Consider the following 22,348-nt stretch of genomic DNA (forward strand, 5'->3'; position numbering starts at 1 on the left):
TTTATCGATAAATCATCAGATATAAAATTAAAGAGATATAAAATATACCAAATAAGTGATAGAATAAGTAGATTTATCCATAAGAGATTAAATAAATATAGAATAAGCTATGCTACTCTATTATTTGATAACAGCTTTGTTCGCGATTGACACAAGTAAAATACGAAATATAACGCCAATACACTTTTTTGTTTCAACTGTATTGTTCATTGTTATTTCTACATCACAATCTACATAAATAATTAGTTTAGATCGCATAATAGAACTTTCAGATTGTAATATGGGTTGCCGCAGTAGCTGCAACTCGTTTCGAGGTTATTTCTGTTGGCAAAACAGCTCTTTTGGAATAATATACGCGTAATTGGTTGTAACCAATTTAATTAAAGTTGAACCGTTTAAACGGCACGCTTTCCTGTATGAAACTTCAGATAAGCGAGAACATAGTTAAGCAAGCAGTTGGATGACTAAGCATATTATCGTTTAGATTCTTTATAACCATAACTGCATAATGTGGTAAACACTGCGGAACTTTGATTCTCGAGTTAAAAGCACATTCTCGTAATGATAATTAGATACTCTATACCAATGTGTGAACTTAGTTTGTGAATTACTTAATATACTTCATACAAATACATGTTAATCAACATTTTGAGAGATTGAATGTTTTCAGTTTCAATAGTTTTTCACACGCAATATGATTTTATATTATTGCGAATTTGCCTGAAACATAGAATTAAGAATTATAGAAATAAAGTATTAACACTTTGGAAGATATTAATCAGATAGTTAGACAAAATTATTATTTTGTTTGAAATAACAGGAATTACAAAGCTCGAAACCTACAATCAAAGTATAATTGAAGGAAATACATATTAGCAAGATAGTTTGAAAAAAAAAAACATAATTGCTACATAGAAAATAATAGTATCAAGAAAATAATTGAAGAAGTCCAATAAATATATTTTTGTGAATTTCAGTAACCGACGACATTATAATAGTGTAAATTGTATTTCATGTCTTGTAGACAAATCTATTTATTCCCATTACTCTTTCAATTAGTATACTTAATTGCGTATATTTATTGCTTCAGAGACGTAAGGTTTAATCAATAATGATTTATATTATTCTCATGATGCTGTATTTTAATATCTGTTCGTTTTTCTTTCTAAATATTTTAAAAACGCAATTTTTTGAAACTATTTTTAAGAGAAGGTCAGCTAAAAGTTAAGAATCTAAATAGCCTGCAATTTATTGGTGCATTTTCAAAATCCACTAGTGCCAAGTAATTCCTAAAACATTTTTTAAAAATTCAAGTCACAAATATATTTTCTCAGTTCGATAGTCTATAATTTATCAACGTGCACTGGCAGCAGTTTTCAGAGATCAATTCTAAACCTGGCTGTCCATGCGCGCCTGATCGACGCGTAACATTTAAATTGCACGTAATTCAGTAATGAATTAACGCGTTGAATCTCGACCGTATAATTTACGCGCAGCGGTTCATTTTCGTTCTACGCTTTTATCGGGAATCGGCGATTTTAAACACGAGACACAGGAAATGCACAATCAACGAATTATTCATCCAAAATGTATTGTTTTTTACATGTTAATCGTGAACATTGATTTATTTCGATAACGGTTTAGTATTTAATTGCGATTCTATTAATTGTAAACGTACAGTAGATTCTCTTATCAAATAAACACAGTTTAATTTATATTTCTGAAATAAATTTGCTTACTGAGGTATCTGATAAATTCGGTTACTTTCGTTTAAAAGCAATATTTCACCACTTATCTGACAATGAGTCATCTCAGATTTATAGACCGACCGTTCTATGGTTTGGACGTTTCTCATGATAATTTTCTTATTACATTCTCTTGATGGTTCGCGCAATTATTGTCAAAATGTTAAAAGAGCTAGCTTATTAAGGACGATGTTGATTATTCAGTGTCCAGTTGAGAATCATGATGCTGTGACTTATTGCTAGTTCAAAATAACTTGAGTTGTATTATGATATACTATGATTGAGTCGTATTGACATTTTTCATAAAACGGTGTCTTGTATTTCTTATCACAGAAGATTCGATATACTTCTTCAAATTACATATCTTGACCGAAGATAAAGTCATAATCCAGTTAAATGAATTGAAGGCACTCGTTAACTTACATTTTCGGAATTTTCAATCGCAGTCAACTAAATATTCAAGTACACATGAAATGTTTTACGAGTAGTTGATATCGTCTTTTATTACAATAACATTGAGCAGTGCAGTATTTTTTGGACACGTAATTTTAGAAATAGAACGACTTTGTGGACTGCTTTTAGTCGTAGAAAGTTGGATTTATAAAGGACCAGCAATAATCCTGGAAGTCATGTCCTGGAACAGCACGTGTTTGTCACGTGCAGTTACCAACTAAATTGTATCCATTGTTCACCACTAAGTTACTGAAGCGACTCAGAAGGGCAAGAAAGTGTATTTTGTCTTCTTCCATCTACGCATCAAAAAATTGCACCCTCGCAAATACATCGAACAAAAAACTATGACAGCACAAACTCACCGACATAAATACACTAACATTGACATAAGACATAAGATATTTTCAGAGAAACGAACGGAGCTCCATAAATATTTCTTAATAAATTCACATCATGTAACTTATTATTAGTACTTAATAAGTTGCGCAGCACCGGTCATTTTAATTCACAATAAAATGATCAACTTTATTCGAAGGTCGCAACTGCTCCCAAATGGTTGCTGATTTGAAATGATTGTTATTTCGTGCCACAACAAATACACTTAAAATGTTTCACGTCCAATAATCCAATATTCTAATTTGTATCGCATATTTATGATACGCACGTAATTAGACATCGTGATTCATACATTTCACACAATGAATTGTATTACTGAGTGCAAAAATAAATAAAAATTATTGAATATGTAGAAACACTGATAGAAGACAACTGCATAAAATATCATCGGTACGAATTCATAGTAAAATTGATATAAACGTAAGTAAAAGGAAAGAGATAAACATAACGAAAACTACGCCAAGTTGGAAGAAGAGCGCAAACAAAAATTAAAATCGAGCTTAAAGCGAACGAAAAAAAAGGGAAGGGAATAGAGAGAAAAATATTGAAGGAAAAGAAAGAAGTCGTCATTAAGGAAACGAACACGTGGAAAGAGCTGGCTGAGAGTTCGGGTTGAAGAGTTCGATAGAGAAGAGTGGCAGAAAGCAAGGGGTAGCGCAAGAAAAAGGGCGAGAAAAAGGGGAAGGAAACGAAAGGATTGAAAAGGACCTTCGCCAGAGGCCCTGAAGGCTAGCACTGATATCTTGTTTAATTAAGCAGACTCGAAAGTGCGGCCCGGCGTCTTGTCATGGTAAGAAGCCGACCTATTGTGAAACTCAAAGCTTCCATCGGACGGCACTCGCCACTAAAGAAACCAAACTACCCTCTTCTTTCTTAGCCTCTCCTTTAGCTGTTCTTGGTCATCTTACTAACGAATACCGACACTGAATTTTGCATGTGTAAATATACATCCGCGTGATCACGGTGGTTTTCACGTTTTTTATTATATTTATACGTGTAGATAATAAACATAGTAATAGCGATAAAAAAACAACATATGAAAAATATATATAAATAATTGGAAAAAATCATGGATGGATTATACTGTAAGAACTCATTTAATATAACATTTTATGCGATAAAAGTGAAGTATTAAGAATTTTATTTAGAAAAATGCGTGTAATTTAAAATTTATAATTTACAACAAATATCAAAACTTCATCTATCTTTTATACATACTGTAAAATAAAGCTTTCGGTAAGCATCTGTGTATTCGGGCTAATCACGAGAACCACTGGACGGATTTTCATGTGGTTTCCATCGCAGAGATTTTAAAGAGCATTTCTCGAGTAAGGTTTACGTGCGTGACTTTGGGGCGGTTTTAAACCATGGATCACTACGATATGACCACAGGAGGCTGAGCAGGAACCGAAAATACGAACAAGAAACAGGATATTCGCTCGGGTGATTTTTTCCGTACTGTCGTGCTTTGTTTATAATCCCTATGAACTGTATCTTTCTCTTTTCGGTTTGCGGCATGTCAGAAGCTTAACAACCTCGTTGTTTGACAATCGGCACCATTTTACGGATTTCAGCACGTTTATCGAGTCGATCGAAATTCGATCAATTCAATCAGCCGATCAATTCAATTCGAAATCGTCAGCCACATTACTAAAAAAGATTATACATATAAGATTTCGAAAAATGGAAGATGTTTTCTAAGATTTATCAACCAGAGTGAACTTGTGTCAGAAAATGATTAGCATAAGGGATTAAATAGCGAAATATACAACTATTTGTATTTGCCAACCTTTTCGTCAATCTCTCTTGGAAAAAGAAAGAAAATGATAGAGGAATCTTCATTTACTAAAAATCCTAAAATCTAATGTACATTTTCTTATAAAGTACTTATTTATAATGCTTGCTTTTACACTATTTGTTTTCAATGCGCGAATCGTTAAAAGTAGTTCATTAAAAGCATCCTTGTAAACTTAGCCACGAACGTGGTAGAAAATAGGAAAAATTGGAAGCTCGGATTTCTCTGCAACTCTCACGGAAATTGCTTATCGGCGCTGTCCATTTTCCCCGCAGAAAAACCGTTTATCCCACACTTTTCTCAATCGCTCGTGCTCCATCTCCGACACGTAATCAAGGATCGACACTTATCCTTGCACACGTCCTAACAAACTGACCGGCGAACCATATTGGTCATTAGCGCTCACACTTTTCGTTAGTCGTTTTAGCCTTGCCATTCTGCTGTCTGCAGATGTTAGCACCAAAGACAACAATGTCTATACTATCGCAATTAGAACACAGTATGCCTCATTTTCTTTCAGTTACTTATTCTTCTATTTTTATCATTTCCAATAATGATTTTTTTCTACCATTTTTTTTTTTGCGATTACCGGTTCTTTTCTATATACCTTTCGTATATATTTGTTCACTTAAATTTGAGTACCATCGTCAAAAGGGTAATCTTTGGTAGAAAAATTAAAAAAATAGAAAATAACAGATTTTTGTTTAGGACTACCTCGTTCGTTATAATATAGCCTAGAGAGTAAACTTTGTCGAAAAAATGTAAAAAACGAGGAATAACAATTTTATTTCCTTTTAGAAGCTTTTTCATGAAATTTGGAAAATAGTTTAAAATTGAACGAGGAAACGTCTCTTCGCTCCGTTGGACTTTATGACAATACTATAGTTTGCTCGAGATTAGAATGAAGAAGTTCTACGCAGAGATGAATTGTTATACAGATACAGCAAGGAGATATGTAACCGTAGCCAAGTAACTCAAAATGTTAGATTCTTGAGTTTTATGTAAGCAATTCTGTCCTAACGAGTCCCGTTTTTTATCAAGCAACGAAATGAATACCGCCGGAACTTTTCCTTTTAACAAAGCAAATCGTCCCTGCTCCGGCAAATTGTATAAATATCTTGTACAACCGTAATGTTTACACACCTCATGAAAGAAGAGGGATCTGCTGGAAATTTCTTTACCGAGTGAAACGGAACAAAACTACGTTCGTAAATACGAGTAAATGAAAATTAAACTAGCTAAGTTTGTTTCTTCGGACTAGAAGAATTTCTTACTTATGTAAAGTGTTTTATTTATCTTAGATTGTTTATCTCAAAATTATTTACTCTTATCGATATAAAGAACTGCGTCAAAGTAAAGTTACTTAGTTCATTCAAGACCACCTTTCCGAATTTTCAAATTCAAACACATACGTGTGTGTTATATAAAATATTTTGAGATTTCATTAGCAATATGGCGAGACATGATTGCCATAATTATATCAGTAAAATTTGAAACCAATCTGAAAATGTAATTAGAAGTTACGAGATATTTACTACAAACGTATATTTAGTAAAGAATTAGTATACAATACGAACAATCACTTCAAACATATAATAAGTATTGTGTATTAAAAGTGGCTGCATATTATAACTCTCAGAGATTTTACTCTACTATATCTCTACCAAAGAAATTTTGCAAATTACGCTATAAATTTTCTCATGCTTCCATAACATACTTTCTAAACGATACTTTACATGATAGAATAATAAGGGCCAAATAAAAGATAGCAATTGACTATAGTAACAGCGACAAGTCAAAATTTATTATTGACTGATAATTGATCAAATACTTTTGTGATCGCTGCGAAATATATATTCGCATCAAATTTCCAAACCTGTTTCAAACTTTACCAATATAATCACGATAATCATGCTTGTCCCATTACAGCGCTAATGAAATTTATAATATATTCATAGAAGGTCCAAATACTTTCGCGCAGCCATTGTATATTCATGATCGCAACCGAATTAAGAAGAACGGCCGAAACGCCGCATAAACGGGTTTTCTGGTCATTAGGAGGCTTTGTTGTCCGGCTTAACTAATTTAGGAAAATTCGCCTTTAACGGCGGCCACCAATTTGTTCCGCTGATGCGATTCGACGGTGACGCGCGTTGAAAAGAGCACGAACGCGTTCAAACGAACCGTCTAGACAGTCCGCAATCGATCAACCCCACTTTAGAGAAATCTCACCGTGGAAACGACGACGACGTCGTATGAACTGCGTGCCGCGTGCGTGCGATACTGTGGAACCGTGCGCAACTGCACACCGCGAGGACACTAGACACAGCACGAATCTCCACGCACAAGGCGGCACAATTCTAACGTTTCTTTCTTCTATCATCCTTCTTTTTTGTTTTCTTTCTTTTCCTTTATCGATGTTTCATCTGGTCGTGTACATTTACTAATTAAAACGAAGCTGCTCGAAAAGCACGTTGGATACGCCTCCGGTTTCAGCTGTACGCGCTACTGCTCAGACAAGAAAATTACAGGGACCGTGACATTGAGACTTTCATTGGGACGCAGCAGGCGAAGACAAAGAGGGCGTGCTGCTGCACGGGAAAGGACGGAGGAAGGATTCACGCCGAGGCTGAAAAGAGAGGCTGAACAACGGCCATTCCGTAGGCTCGAAAAAGGTGACGAAGACACGCAGATCCAGAGGAAAGAGAGACAGATGCAGAGAAAGGAAAAAGAGTTCAAGAGACGACGAGGGTGATGTACTATATCGATCGCACCTGAAACACCCACCTTTTGCTGTCGCGGTCTGGTTGCATCGCTTTCCTTTCCATCGTCTCTTTTTTTTTTTTTTGCTTTTGTCCCTTCCTTTTTTTCTGTTTCTTTCTTTTTGTTTCCGACCCTGTGCAACGTGCATCGATAAAAAAACACTGGAGGGCACCGGATCCTCTTAGCGCACTCCGCAACATTTTTCGATACACCGTAGTTTGGGATTATTGGGAAGAAACAGCCAAAGAGGTAACCATTGAATGGACTGAGACGTAGGGTATGTTTACATTTTCCATTAATGGCTTTAAGAAATTTGATCTTGGAAACGATGACGGAACATTTGACGCGATATATTTCGATATATTACTTTTGAATTCATCAAGTCAACGTATGTTATTTACATATGGCAATATAGTATTTGAACAAGTTCAATTATGGCAATCAACAGCTGGCTTGATGTAACCGATCGTAACCATATCATAGTTTAACCATCCCGAGGATGTAAGATTAGTCTAGAAACAGCGTGAAAGATTAGGAAGACGAAGCAGAAGCGATAAAGCGTTACGAGAATGCGATGTGTAAGCGCAGCAGGGTGGTAACGGTGCGCGGCCAATGAATATGAAACAGTCATTAGCTCGCCAATCCGGAATCACTTAGAAACGCGCAGCAGTCGGCAGACAGGGAATCAGGCGTAGAGGTTGTCGGTGCATTGAAATGCATTGCCTCGAGGTCGTTCGTAGATATTAGAGGCTGGTATTCGTGTGATTATCGTATTCTAGGAATACGAGCGAACCTGGTATAGGAACATATTCTGCCACTAGGACGCTAGGACGATCTCTCGAGCGATAAAATCGACGGCTGCATTCGCGCGTTCGTCCACTTTATTGGCCAGTTGTGGATCACTGATAACAGTGATAACGCAAGATTGTGCCACGGCCGTAAAGCGCATCTCGCCGTTGTTGCGTGAAGCCGTTTCGAGCATGCGTATCGAGTGCTTTCAAGAGCTGATCAAGGGATAAATGGAACTCTCGCTGCCTGTACGCTTCCACGCTATACCATTTGGTTAAACAATTTCGTTTTACGAGTAGAAAATGCCAACTTCGCGATAAAAACAGTCCCAGTGGACGGAAATTGTTTGATTCGTATCTTACGGGTTTGAATGTACCGATGGTTGCAGATAGAAGTGAATTCGGGATACAGAGTATGCTTATAGAATAGACAAACTTGATTTTGCAAGGAATTTTAATCATTTCTGTCAACTATGCCATTTAGGATATTGAATTAGTATAGGAAATAGAATCAGTATGAATTACACAATTAGCTCAAAATAGAACATAGTATTTTGGGGATTTGGGATTTGCAGCGATTATTGCAGAGAAAAGTAAATATAGAATTTAATGTTTATGGGATGGAAGAATTATTTTTATAATTTTCAATCATTTGTTGGTGATCTTTTAAAGGATTTTTTTTCTATAAAGCAAATAGAATAAATAAGAATTGAAATAAAATTGTATAACACAACTTACGAATTCTTCTGTGAAAGAAATATATTCCTCGTTAGAATAATAAGCGCATATATATATATATATATATAAATATTGTGTGTATGTATGTACACAATATATATATATATACACAATATTTTATAAAAATTTCTGACCGAGTAAATCTTATAGTTTTTCTTTTAACTAATATCAAATATAAAGTTATATTTTCGAGTACAAGAAAAGTAGTATAACAATGCGTTTTATTAAAACGCCTACAATAAAAATCGTAAAACGACTACAATAGCCTAAAATAATATCTGAGGGAAAAAGAAAGAAGAAAGCGAGGGGGAGGAGGGAACGAATGACATCGCTAAATAATTCCTACTATCTGGTAATTGTGATACAGTGCCAACTGGTGTGGAGCGGCCTCATGGCGCTATTTCGTGCATATCGGCCACTTAACTGAAACGTAGGAGAACCAAGATAGCGTATACATGTCAAGAAGGCAAAGAAAAGAAGTTGAAGTACAAAGCATAAGCTATAGTATCATGGAAAATACGTTTCAATGAAGGTTCTCATTAGTTTATATAAGAAGACACAAACAAACGGGCTTTTATTTTAATGATGTCACACAGTTTTACACTCAGATAATTTGTTGGAAATACCATACAAAGAACGTACAGATAATTTTAATGAGGAAATTGATGGACTTTTATCTTAAAAATGATGCAAATACGTCAAGCACAGCTGGACGTCAGAAACCAGTTATAAAGAGATCCCATTCAACCATTATTAAGATGTATAATAAATGATATCAATGAACAATAGAAATCATTGAATTTCATCCTCTGACTTCTCAGTCTTCATTCTCATCCACATAATCTGTGCAAATTTATATATCAGTAAAAGTGTAAATTTTCACTCAAGCAATCGAATGGTGCTAGTATCATATTACATAAAATACCTATATTTCGAATCTATTTTTTGTAAGAATATTTATTTATTTATTTATTGAGAAATTAATTCTATTATCCTCGAAAAACGTTTAAGTAGAGACATTTAAGATTGGTAGTAAAGTAAGAATTAATAAAACTTAAGTATATGAAGCTCCTAACAAAGTTATTATACTTGCTAAAGTTAGTGACAAATTTTATGACTGAATTTATTCTATGAAACTGCAAAATGTCACTAAATGTACGACTACGTATGACTATATTTTATTTCATGAAATGACAAATTATTTATAACTTTTACAATTTGATTTGATTTTAAATTGATCAGAACACTAATTAAACGCTACTAAACTTTTTAAATGTTTACGACAACTAAACTAATTTGCTACGCAAATAAACTGCATTTGATGCAAGGATAGAAATAAGCTAAAATTTAATCATCAATCTCAGTTAACGATTGTTTCACACCGGACTACAACAGTCTTGAACTGGAATTTACCACGTGGAATATTTAGCGGCGATTCAATGGGGATCGACAACAGGTCCTTAAGACGGTCTAAGCACTGTTCGAGTATCAATCCAAGTTTTGTTATTTCAACAAACTATCGTTTGGAACTCGGCGTTCCCTCCTGGCTTCATAGTCATTCCAAATTCTCTTGCCCTAAGTTAAACGATGTTCTACGAACTAATGAAATGTACATGATAGCAATCTTCGATTCAAGCCGAATTCATCGATTTCCTACTACGGTTCACAATTAACAATCAATGAAATCATCATGAGAAGTAACAGTTGAGTCGAATTAAATATATCGATTAAAAAATATCTCCATCATTTTCAAGTTATAGTCTTTTTTCCCATTGGCAAATATTTTTATTCTTTATGATGCCTTCTCTTTTTCTGTTTTATGTAAATCTCTTCTCTGGTATAAAAATTTCTAACAAACTAAGGAAAAAGCAGAGATCTCTGATTTATCTGGTGACATTATTGTCATAATATGCTTATTTGATTAACAATGTTTCGTACATTTTACAAATGTTTATTATATGTGACTTCAGTATTTCTTTAAAACTTATAAAGCGGTATAACATTTTATTAACTAGCCTGTAATACTTTTCAATAATTTTTCTAATTACACACTAATACTTCCAAGAATTTAGACAGGAATTCTAATATAAATTTGAAAAAGAAGGAATTAAAACACTAACAATAACCAAAATTATGGAAACGCAAAAGCTCAATTATTTTGTGGTCAGTTACACGAATGTATACTACATACAATAAAACGACAGAAAGCAACAAAAAGTCTTTTACTCAATCTAATAACATTTTAGTTGGATTTTAAAGTTATTCCTCTCTGTATTTTGAATATCGGGATATCGAATACGGAAACGATTCTTCTAATGCAATGCCTTGGGTAACAGGTCAACAACTGAGTGTATTTTACGCCCTTACGAACTTTAGTATTAGCATATAAAGCGATCTAGTGCATTTTATTTATGTTTAAGTACACTCTTCCATAAATTTTTTCGTTTGTACAATCTTTTATGTAAATCTTTTTATTATTCTTTTTAATACAAGCTTTAAACAAATATTCTTTGATAAAAGCATGTTTTAGAAAACATTTATTTTATCTGACATGGCATGACACATTGAAATTATCATAGTAAAAATATATTTCATTTTAGAATGAAGTAAATAATGCATTTATAAATAATTTTTCTACAATTCCGAAATATATATATATATATCAATATATATAATATATAATATATATATTAATGATCAGAAAATGAGGTTTCTCTTTAATCATATAGTTTAAATTTCGTTTAAATGTTCCTCCGCGAAATGTAGACATCGAAAGTTTGAAATAATTTCCACTTCTAAAACTTCTCCGTCCCCTGGTGAAGCTGCTCCGTCGTTTTCAAAGTTAATTTAATGTTGGAGGTAAGCTAGTGCGCACAGGGGTGCTACTTACATGTGTACATTTTAACAAACTGTAAATAATAATAAGCTTGTATTTTTAAGAACTGTAAATTCCGCGTTTACCTCTATTCTTAAAGGATTTACTTGATTCATTTCCTTAAGAATAAAGCATTAAAAATATAATCTATGTCATACTTGTCGTAAAAGTCGATAATTTTGAGTATTTGAAAAGTAAAACTGTGAAAGTAATAATTATGTAAACAAACACATAAATAGGCAAATAGATATACATCGTCCACTGATAGTTCACCTGTTAACCACGAGTTAATTCCTTTGGACATAATATCTTCTTTTAGAAAACCTCTACGCATCATTTCATTTCATTAAAAATAAACTATATAACATTTGTAACAATTGAAATTGATCTTGGATGAAACACTCACTTTCTCTCTTCTCTCATTGTGTCTAAGATATAGGTCTGTTAGGTGAGCCTTACTGAAGAGTCCATATTAGCAGATCTTGGACGAAACACTCACAATTGAAATTAATTTATCCATATTAATGCTTAATTTTCTATTTATAGAAAACTCTGGTTATCAGGTTGACATTAACATGACGCTAGTGTAGCTATGATGTTATGAGACCGTCATGTTGCTAAAACTAATTTTATTTACTGAATAATATTACTGAATATTACTGAATCGATATCTTTATAATAATATATTTCAATTATTTTCGAGTTAACATAAATGAAATAAAATGTTGCATAATTGCAAAATATTAATCAGTTTCTACGATTTTGTTTTTACTTCTTACGTCTGTAGATTTTGTATGTCGTTGAACAAGCAAAAATTGCCACAAAAGTTATTCTTCGCACAGCAAATTGTGACTTCAACAATACCTTATAAATTTAGAAGTATTCAAAGGGGAATTCACGGTTGCGTAGAATTTTACGAATTCGCAATGGCCCGATATTACTGGCTTTCAGAAGTGCTTTACACAGACGTAAAATATTAAGCACTTTCTTCTCGATGGTAAACCTGTGTTTCAAGTTTTATGAAAACCATGCCATATCGGCTTGGGTTACGCGTTAAAAATTTATAGAAACCATTATTGCGGTTACGATTTACAATTGCAACTGAAATTATTCTGTAAAATATTAAAAGAGCCTCTGTTATCATCAGGCTAATCTTGCAATTTCCCTTTTTATGGATGAGTTGTTAAAAAGAAGCACAAGAATTAATGCGATTAAAGTGATTTCCAAGAAGAAGTCGAAACATAGTAACTTTATTTTCATTTAGATTTTAGAGGAAAACAATTTTATGAATATTAAATTCCATAAGATTTTAGCCTTTTTTTAAAACCAGACCAGAATTTATAAAATTATTTTATTTTTTATTATCAAATTAACGTTTTTTGTTACGTGGGACTGTGTAGTAATGTTAAGAGAATCTTCCGCAATGGATAGACGTATTTACAATGTCTATGAAAGTAAATGTACATTTTATCATTGGATTTGCATATGCGTCATTGAGTTACTGGCAGCAGTCAGGCTAAAACAAGACGAATGGCAATGTGTGGTCAGTGGCGTGGACAAGAGACAGGCGTATTACTGTTGACAGTCCACGATATTCTGCTCTGGGGTCAGGATCACGGTTCTGCACGTATCCTCCGAGAACTCGTCGGTTGCCTTCCATTGCAGCTACCAGGACATCCTGCCAGCCAGCGAGACGTAGCGTGGACTGTGGTTACGATAGCGAATTCATACACGGGTTGTGGTTGTCCTGTCTATATGCTATTTATGATAATAATGCAGACTGTATAAATGTATAAAACAAGCTGAAAACTACATTTAATATATATAAGATATATACATTTATTTATTTATTAGAATGCTTAAGACGAGGTTTTGCTTTAGTAGATAAGAAGTGCTCTATGATACGAAAGTAATTTTTAAAATACTAAAAAATGTTTCGAATGAGTTTTATGTAACAAATACGTTATAATATTCTGCACTCTATACTATAGAAATATTTTTAATTTAAAAAATTGTAAAGTATACTCTTGTGAAATGAATGCAAGATTAAAATATAATACGTGATAATGTTTTATTTTCTTTCTTCTATTAACTTTTCATTCAATTTTATTCAATGTATCTTCAATTTCGTTCAATTGATTTTGATGATCAATTTATGATAGTTGCACGATGTCTGAATTTTAAAATTAAGTTTGAACTGCTTTAATAATGACGAACACATACACGTACTAACTGAAAATTCAATATGCTATTTACAATATAAGATCAAAAAGGAAATTATAGCTCATTATTCGTTTAATGAAATTTTTTGTTAAATTAGAGGCAATCACGTTTAATCAACATTAATCCTATATAATTAGATTTATAATCTTCCTCTGTCTTTCAATCTACTTTATGGCAAATTAATAAAAATGCAAAATAATAAACGCTCAGACATAACTACGTCTAAACTATACTCGGTAAAATACAAAAGTAATGTAAAGATAAACAAAAATGTAAAATAAATTCAAAAGGAAGTAGATAGTAGATGAATTAAACGATAAAGTGCTTCTACGATGGAGAAATGGTATGATCAACTCTAATGCGCCGTCTGCTTTGGCCATCTGATAGAAACCACATCCCCGCCGCGGCTTATATCGTGATTCCTTTTATCATCCGAGCATGATTCAATCTTTGCGGTAATGCATAATCATCATAGACAAGTTCTTCACTGTGCTAAGTCGTGGAATTTGTGGCCTAGTGTAGAGTAGTCTGCTGATCGTACGATGGTCAGTGGTTTTGGAGCTGAGAGTCCAAAACGAGCCTCTGTTCGCGTACAAGTGCTTTATCGAGGGCTCTCGAGGAAATTTCATTCCAAGTACTATCATGGTTCGTGATACTTTGTACCAAGGTCAAAGCGAGAGGAATGTCTTTGAGTGCTCGCTAGGAGGTGTGCGAGCGATCTTTGTATGTGAACCACACGATGTACCTGTCGTACTTTGCTTCCTGGATAATAGGAGCCTACTTACAGAGAGATATTGACAAAAAAATGTCCCACAAATTCTTCGGCAAAAGCATACAGTTTTAAAGCTAGTTAGTTATTAGAATTTATCAGAACTAAATTTAGAGTTTTGAAGAGTCTAAGATTTTTTGAAATTTGGAATTATTTGAAACTTGGTTAATATTTGGTTTCATATCATATCAGCTGGAAGAACCTTGTTCTTTGTAATTTAACATAATTTACTCACGTGAAAACACAAGATTATTATTTCGTGAGATATTCATGTCAGTGAATTTTGACTTTAATAAAATAATGCTATTGGATTATTTTCTTTAGTGTTAGTAATGAGAACTAAGGTGTATACCAATAGTCCTTCAACAGATTAACGATTTAACAACATTTTAAACGAAAATTTTGCACATTATTTGAAAGATCCAATAGTAATTCTCCTTAATCCTAGTATCATGGGGTATTTTGAAAAAGGAATGACAGTCTATTAGAAAAAATACAGCAGCTATTTGGTTGACATTATTGTCTAACTATAGTAATACACATATAATAACCAATTATAGCGCGTCAAAATTTAAATATAGAATACGTTTCCTTAATTCCAATTAATTATATCCACATAGCAATTAATTTCCAAAATTGTTTCTTAAAGTAGAGTTAACTTTATTGCTGGAAAAAATATTTCGAAGCTTTTAATGAAAATTCTCTATTTGTACATACATAGTCGAAGATAAACTATTAAGAACATACAGTAAAATCTACTAGTATTGTATAAAAGTGCACTATTTAATTCAAATTCAACCGTTTAGAGAGAAATGGAAACAATGCTAGTAACGCTCGAATAAAGTATAAAGAACGAAATAGACAAGTTTTGTAGCCGTTTGAGTAATACGATTTCCATTTTTTCCAGTTCTTTGGCCCAGTTTGCGATTCTGGCGAAGAGCGCGCATGGAATTCCATATGTAATACAATATCATGCAGTTTCAAGCATATATTATTCTATTGTAATTTTTTATGTTCGGTTATCTATTTATGAAAAAAGATTATGATTGGAACTTCATTTACTATTTTAACTATGTTAATTTTATTACCTCCCTAATAAAACTTTCATAATAAAATTTTAGAACCATAAAAGAATTACGTAAGTATATTTAATGCTTCATTTAAACCAACTTATATTTAGAAAAAGAAAAGATTTTATATAATCTTTTGAAGAAGCATAATTTAAAAGGTATTAAATAAAACTAAATGTCAGCGACGTATTGATGAATTGTATTCTCAAGAGTCTAAATTGTCAGCGTCGAAGAATTTAGTAAATCGACGGCACATGGGAAATCTTGGAAATTTTTAATTCTCTGAGGCTTCGGAGCTGATTCACTCCGTTGATGGGCACCGATCTCTTTATCAATGAACCGGAAGGAACGAATATTCGGTTCTGCCATGTGCTAGTGCATAATTCTCTCGTCTGACGTTGACATCGGCTTTTAATCACATTTTGTAAACGGAGAGAATTTGATGAATGAAATTATCATACATAACAAAACTATACGTGTACATTAAACAATCACAAAATAATATAACAATTTATAGGAATATTAAATTTTACAGGGATTTCATTCTGCTCTTGAAATAATTCTGAACTAATCTTCTTTGAATCCTTATCTTAATAGAATATTCAGCATTTGTACTGATTTTAATAATATGGAAGAAAATAATCGTAGAATCTAGAAGAGAAGAGAAGTAAATAACTGAAAATTGGTCAAAGTAGAGAGCGGAAAGGATACAACAGAAAGAGAATAACTACATCGCGCAGGCGTAGGCTTTAATTGTAGAGGCAATCGGTTCTGAAAGTGAATCAAAAAATTACAAGTTTCAGCACGGGAGGAAAATTACTTGCACAGTAATTTTCCGACGTTTGATTAATGAAAGGGATGACGATGAAAATTACTGGTTGCCCCGATAAAACGTTTAACGCTTTTCGTGTACAAAATATAGTATTCTTTAAAATAAAGTCTTTCAAATTATTTCCAAAATATATAATACAATCAACCCATATATCCACTAAATTTCTTGTCTTCTAATCTATTACAACATTAGACCAAATATTTATTTATAAGTTGTAAAGAATTAATCTCTCTGCTTTGTGAATAAAAGATTACAAGAATTTTGATATTTTCATATACTTTTAATATTTTTTTTTTTTTGTTTGTGGAAGGATATTATATAATTTAATATGTAATACGATCCACAGGTTGTATATTAATATAGTTTGGTATAAAGCAGTTATTATCATTAGATATATTGACAACTTTATGAAATGATAACTCATATAAATTATGGACATCGTCATTTAAGTACCATTGACATAAGTTGACACGTTTTGTCCTTGTTTCTATACATTTATCAAACACCGATAGCAGAAACTATATCCTAGAATCTACAATATTACGAAGGTTCTCATTGATTGGATAATAAGAGTTGAAAGTTTCTGTTTTAACTTTTCAAAGGGTATAAATTAGAAACCAAGATCAGAATATCATAATTACAGCTTTACAATGTTACACGCTATATTTATCCTCGTATCATGGCATTAACATGAACACACAAGTCCTTTCAACTATACGAAGCTCTTCCACGTCAACTACCTGACATCCGATCTAGCGATTATCTGTTAACTTGATCAATGTACGGTTATCTCAGCATCAATAACCGTGTACCAAACAAAAAAAAAAAAAAGAAAATACAACTAAATGTCATTAGCTTAACGTGCAATGCCGAGAATATCGTCATATATCGTGTTTCAGTGTATTGATATCAGTTGTCGATATTCCTGTTCCAGAAACTTCATATGATATTCGTGTCGGTGTAGGTATTCTGTTTTTCAAAAAATGCGAGTTGTGGTCCCCGTTGTGTAAAGTAAAAAATCGAGTCTAGTATATACAAGCGTTTTTCTCTTTTTTTTTTTTTTTTTGACGAATTTAAAATCATATACACTTTCCAAGGTTATTAGTGACCACGATGAGAATAATCAGTGACACCAACACACACACATATCTATATATAATAGTAAGTAATAATAAGCAATATTCTTCGGACAAAGATAAATTGGTAAAATGATTTCAAATAGTCGAGAGGTAACATTTCAGTTTCAGTGAGGAGGTTCCGACGCATTGCAGTTAGGATAGATATATGAATTCGATTTTACGGCTGCGTAAATATAAGTTACCCGTGAAATAAAATTAAAAGAGAGTCGACAGGTCGTGCTCCGTGTTTCTCTGCCACGGTTTCGTAGGTAGAATTACAAATACTAGTTTAACAGAAGAAAAGAAAAAAAAGAAAATGAAAATAAAAAACAAAATTTTCGCGAGGAAATTTTACGTACTTCATGCAAGCTATCGCTTTAAACGAAACTAGCGATCAAAATTCGGTGGTGAGCATCAAAAAAGAAAATTTTTTTTTAAATGTGTAATACGATTCGTATACACCAATAAAATATTTAAGTGATATTTTAATAGTTGTTTTCAATTTTTAATAAAGTAACTATCTGATAAAGACTTGATTTAAAGTATAATATAATTTTATTGTTAAAAAATGATCGGAATTACCTGTTAAGTAAGCTTTCTTAGTTGATATTCATTTATTTTCAAGTGTATTACATTTCTTATAAAACTTCATTGCTTTTAAAAATATTTTACTAATATTTAATATATTTAATCATGGAAAAGAATAAATGGGAAGGAGTATTCACGTGATCATGATTCTTAATACTATATCATTATTATTAATCTTCTATGATTATGTAAGACATTCTTAGATGATTCTTTCAATGATCGATTCATTTTACTATGCAGATTTTATTATGCACAGAAATGGTAACAAGTATATAATAAAGAACACTGGAAATATGAAAATATAATAATTTTGTTACAAGAAAACTTAAAGAGTAAGATAGAGTAGGATTAAGAAGATACATTCATAAACATGCATATCAATTATACTTAAGTCCAATCAATTATAATTTACATGAAAACAAAAAATATTCTCGTTTATATACAGGGTGGTTGGTAACTAGTGGTACAAGCGGAAAGGGGGTGATTCTACGCGAAAAAAGAAGTCGAAAATATAAAATAAAAATTTTTCGTTGAGGCTTTGTTTTCGAGAAAATCGATTTTGAATTTTCGCTCGGTACGCGTGCGGCACGTTATAACGGATCTCACTGTAGATCGTTGTCTCGATGAAAAAATTAAAAAAAAAAGTAAAAAAATTTTTATTCTATATTTTCGACTTCTTTTTTCGCGTAGAATCACCCCCTTTCCGCTTGTACCACTAGTTACCAACCACCCTGCCGAGGCATGGACGCGCAAGAATAGGAGTACCACAAAGAGTAAGTGTGTATCTATGTAGAGAACCATAATCCCACTTCACGGCTAGGGATGCACAGGAGCAGCTATTTACTACTGTCGATTCAGATTTCCTGCGTATTCTTCACCTAACTACAATTTCACCCTTTGTTCGCAATTTAAACTTCGTTACCTTGCTGTATACGCCAGATTTGTAATTTCACTGAAAATGTTCAACAAATAATAGGGTTCAGAAAAATATTCATGCCTTTCTAGCTGAATAATTAATTTTTAAATTACTTTAAATATTAACAAATTTTGTTTCATCTAAGAGAAATATATTATTCTTTTTCTTAACTAAAATGATATAAATGCATATACAGGGTGGTTGGTAACTGGTGGTACAAGCGGAAAGGGGGTGATTCTACGCGAAAAAAGAAGTCGAAAATATAAAATAAAAATTTTTCGTTGAGGCTTTGTTTTCGAGAAAATCGATTTTGAATTTTCGCTCGGTACGCGTGCGGCACGTTATAACGGATCTCACTGTAGATCGTTGTCTCGATGAAAAAATTAAAAAAAAAAGTAAAAAAATTTTTATTCTATATTTTCGACTTCTTTTTTCGCGTAGAATCACCCCCTTTCCGCTTGTACCACCAGTTACCAACCACCCTGTATATGCATTTATATCATTTTAGTTAAGAAAAAGAATAATATATTTCTCTTAGATGAAACAAAATTTGTTAATATTTAAAGTAATTTAAAAATTAATTATTCAGCTAGAAAGGCATGAATATTTTTCTGAACCCTATTATTTGTTGAACATTTTCAGTGAAATTACAAATCTGGCGTATACAGCAAGGTAACGAAGTTTAAATTGCGAACAAAGGGTGAAATTGTAGTTAGGTGAAGAATACGCAGGAAATCTGAATCGACAGTAGTAAATAGCTGCTCCTGTGCATCCCTAGCCGTGAAGTGGGATTATGGTTCTCTACATAGATACACACTTACTCTTTGTGGTACTCCTATTCTTGCGCGTCCATGCCTCGGGGAACCTTGAGCTTGTGCTTGTTTCTCCTTCCTGTGCGTCTTTAGTCCTCGAAGTAGTCGCGAAAATGTTGTTTTCTTCTTGCTCGTAGTTTGTCCTTGTTCTGTAAGGATAAGAAAAGCAAACATAAACATCGTTATATAATATTTTAGTATACAATACGAAAATATTTAATATACAAATATTTAAGAAAATGGGTGACAACTTCATGTGATTATTTATTTTAATAATAATATAATCGTTTATTTGTTTTATAATAGCATAAAGTTTCACATTTCTCCTACTATTTGTAGCCATGAATTATATTGCGTATATCATAATATCGATCATCTAGCAAGTTTTTCATTTTTCTCTATAATATCTCCAGATTCAGAACACCTCTTCCAATCTTATACAAATTTCTCATTTACAATTTTCAAGAAGATAAGTTTATGAATTTCTAAGAAATAAAACACTTTTGTGAAAATTTGATCGCGCACTTGGAAAGATACTAACCATTCTCGACTCTGCTGTACGAATTTTTCATCAATCAGAAAGATGGTCATACAGAAAATTGAACTTGACGTTCAGTAATAAATTGTGACAAAACTTCCAATATACCAAGAGAACTTCTTTTTTCGACAAACAATGCCCCTCGCGAAAGCAGGATCTCTTATTTACGAAATAAAACTTCAAAAAGGGGCGAATAGTTTCGATAAAACTTCTCCGTCTTCTCTCCGTAAAATCACTAATTCATAATTTCTACGCTAGATTACGGATTTGAATACAGCTAAAGAAATGAAATACAAATTTATGTCACCTACTAATTATAACGAATACTATCTTTGCAATAGAAACGCGTTTTTACATTTCTCAATTTTTCAGAAATTCATTCGTAAATAAACGTTCGTAATCTGCTCGCGATAAAATGAAGATTTATAAGTTGTAACACCTTCGTCTTGGAATTCCTCGTTTTCTGCATAGTCTCTTATCTTTCAAAGTTAAGCATCTTTCGCTTCCATTCAGTTCTTTGCTATTGTAAGGGTAATAATATTGATATAATTTGCGATGGTAATTCCAAGCACTTGAGTTTGTATACTTTTAACGCGACGGCACGTTCTGCTTGTATTTCTCAACGCGCAATTGAATCACCGGCTGCAATCAAGTGGAATTCCACTAGAAAAAAGAAAAATCGACTTGCATACCATTATGGAGCGGCCACGGTAACGCGATTTACCGAGTGCGATTCACAGTTCTGTTATCGTTGGTGACGCTCTAGCAAACCATTCATTTTTATTCTCATTGTAATTACTTTCCAGAAAATACGATGTAATACTGTTACGTAATATTGTTCAGTCGTATAATCTTATTAATCCTCTTACAGCCGAATTTGTTTCGAGTGCCGGTAAAATTTTTGATTTAATTAATTGCCACTAATAGTATAAGCTATATCGAGAACAAATGCATTAATCGCTTAGCTGATTAATAATTTGTCGAATATAAAATTGCACTATCAATAGTGTATATACCGAATAGTGTATATAATATTATTCGTGAAGCGTCAATGAACGCATTATATGAATAGAAGGAATTATTTTATATTTTATGAAACACGGAAACAAAAAAAATCCATTATGTTGTATTTTAGAACTTAAAATTATAAATCGATATCGTAAATGTTCTGGATTACATTTTAAACTTTCTAAATGTACCATTTGTGATACTGTTTATAACAAATTCAGCACTTTTACGTTGTTATTAATTGAGAATGAATCAATTGGTCACGTTTTTCTTCTCAAACAAGTAAGAATGATAAATATTAGTCAATGCATTCTCAACTAACTATCTATTATAATCAGATGTTACAACAATACACGATATTACAATAAAATTGCAGTCATGTTTTACGTTAATAGATACGTTAATACATAATAGTTTAAAATATTTAATTCAGTCTAAATGTAGAGTAATTAAATTAAGAAAGAAGTTGCCCAATTTCTTTTTGCTGTTTGTTATTTGACAAAGCCATAAATAAAAAACCAAACTGTACTTGTTCGGAATATTTCTTGTAATTAGAAACTTTATTTATTCCCTTGATGCATATGAAATACGCAGGATCATAGAAGATTTTGAGTATCGTATAGAATTATTGATGGTAATTCGAATCATAAATGCATAGCCGCGATATTTTATAGCGTAAGTACTCTGAAGCAAGTAAAAAATTAAGTCTGCTATATTGAAGAAAAGACACAATCCATAACACGATGGAGACGATAAAGCGGTCTCAGCTTAACTTTCTTAGGGGTACATCAATCGAAGATGGTGGTAATAAAAAGATACGAGTATATGCTTTTAACATCATTCTTTGCCACTTTACAGCTCGTGTCGGTCGCCTCTCACGTAAGAATCATAAAACAAAGCACCACAAATGAGAAAACTTGG

At 32.6% G+C, this 22,348-nt stretch overlaps 1 protein-coding gene across 2 annotated transcripts in view; it reads right to left on the minus strand.

Moving 5' to 3' along the window:
* Positions 1-22,348, minus strand: part of LOC100746926 (SAM and SH3 domain-containing protein 1-like) — a 376,143-nt gene that overhangs the window by 30,244 nt on the left and 323,551 nt on the right. For both annotated transcript variants that reach the window (XM_033319973.1, XM_012383825.3), the window contains exon 6: positions 19,891-20,030. In XM_033319973.1, the coding sequence (XP_033175864.1) occupies positions 19,891-20,030 (140 nt within the window). The remainder of the gene's footprint in view (positions 1-19,890; positions 20,031-22,348) is intronic.

The sequence above is a fragment of the Bombus impatiens genome, unplaced genomic scaffold (genome assembly GCF_000188095.3).
Source record: "Bombus impatiens unplaced genomic scaffold, BIMP_2.2 scf_0222, whole genome shotgun sequence".
Classification (NCBI taxonomy): Eukaryota; Metazoa; Arthropoda; class Insecta; order Hymenoptera; family Apidae; genus Bombus; species Bombus impatiens.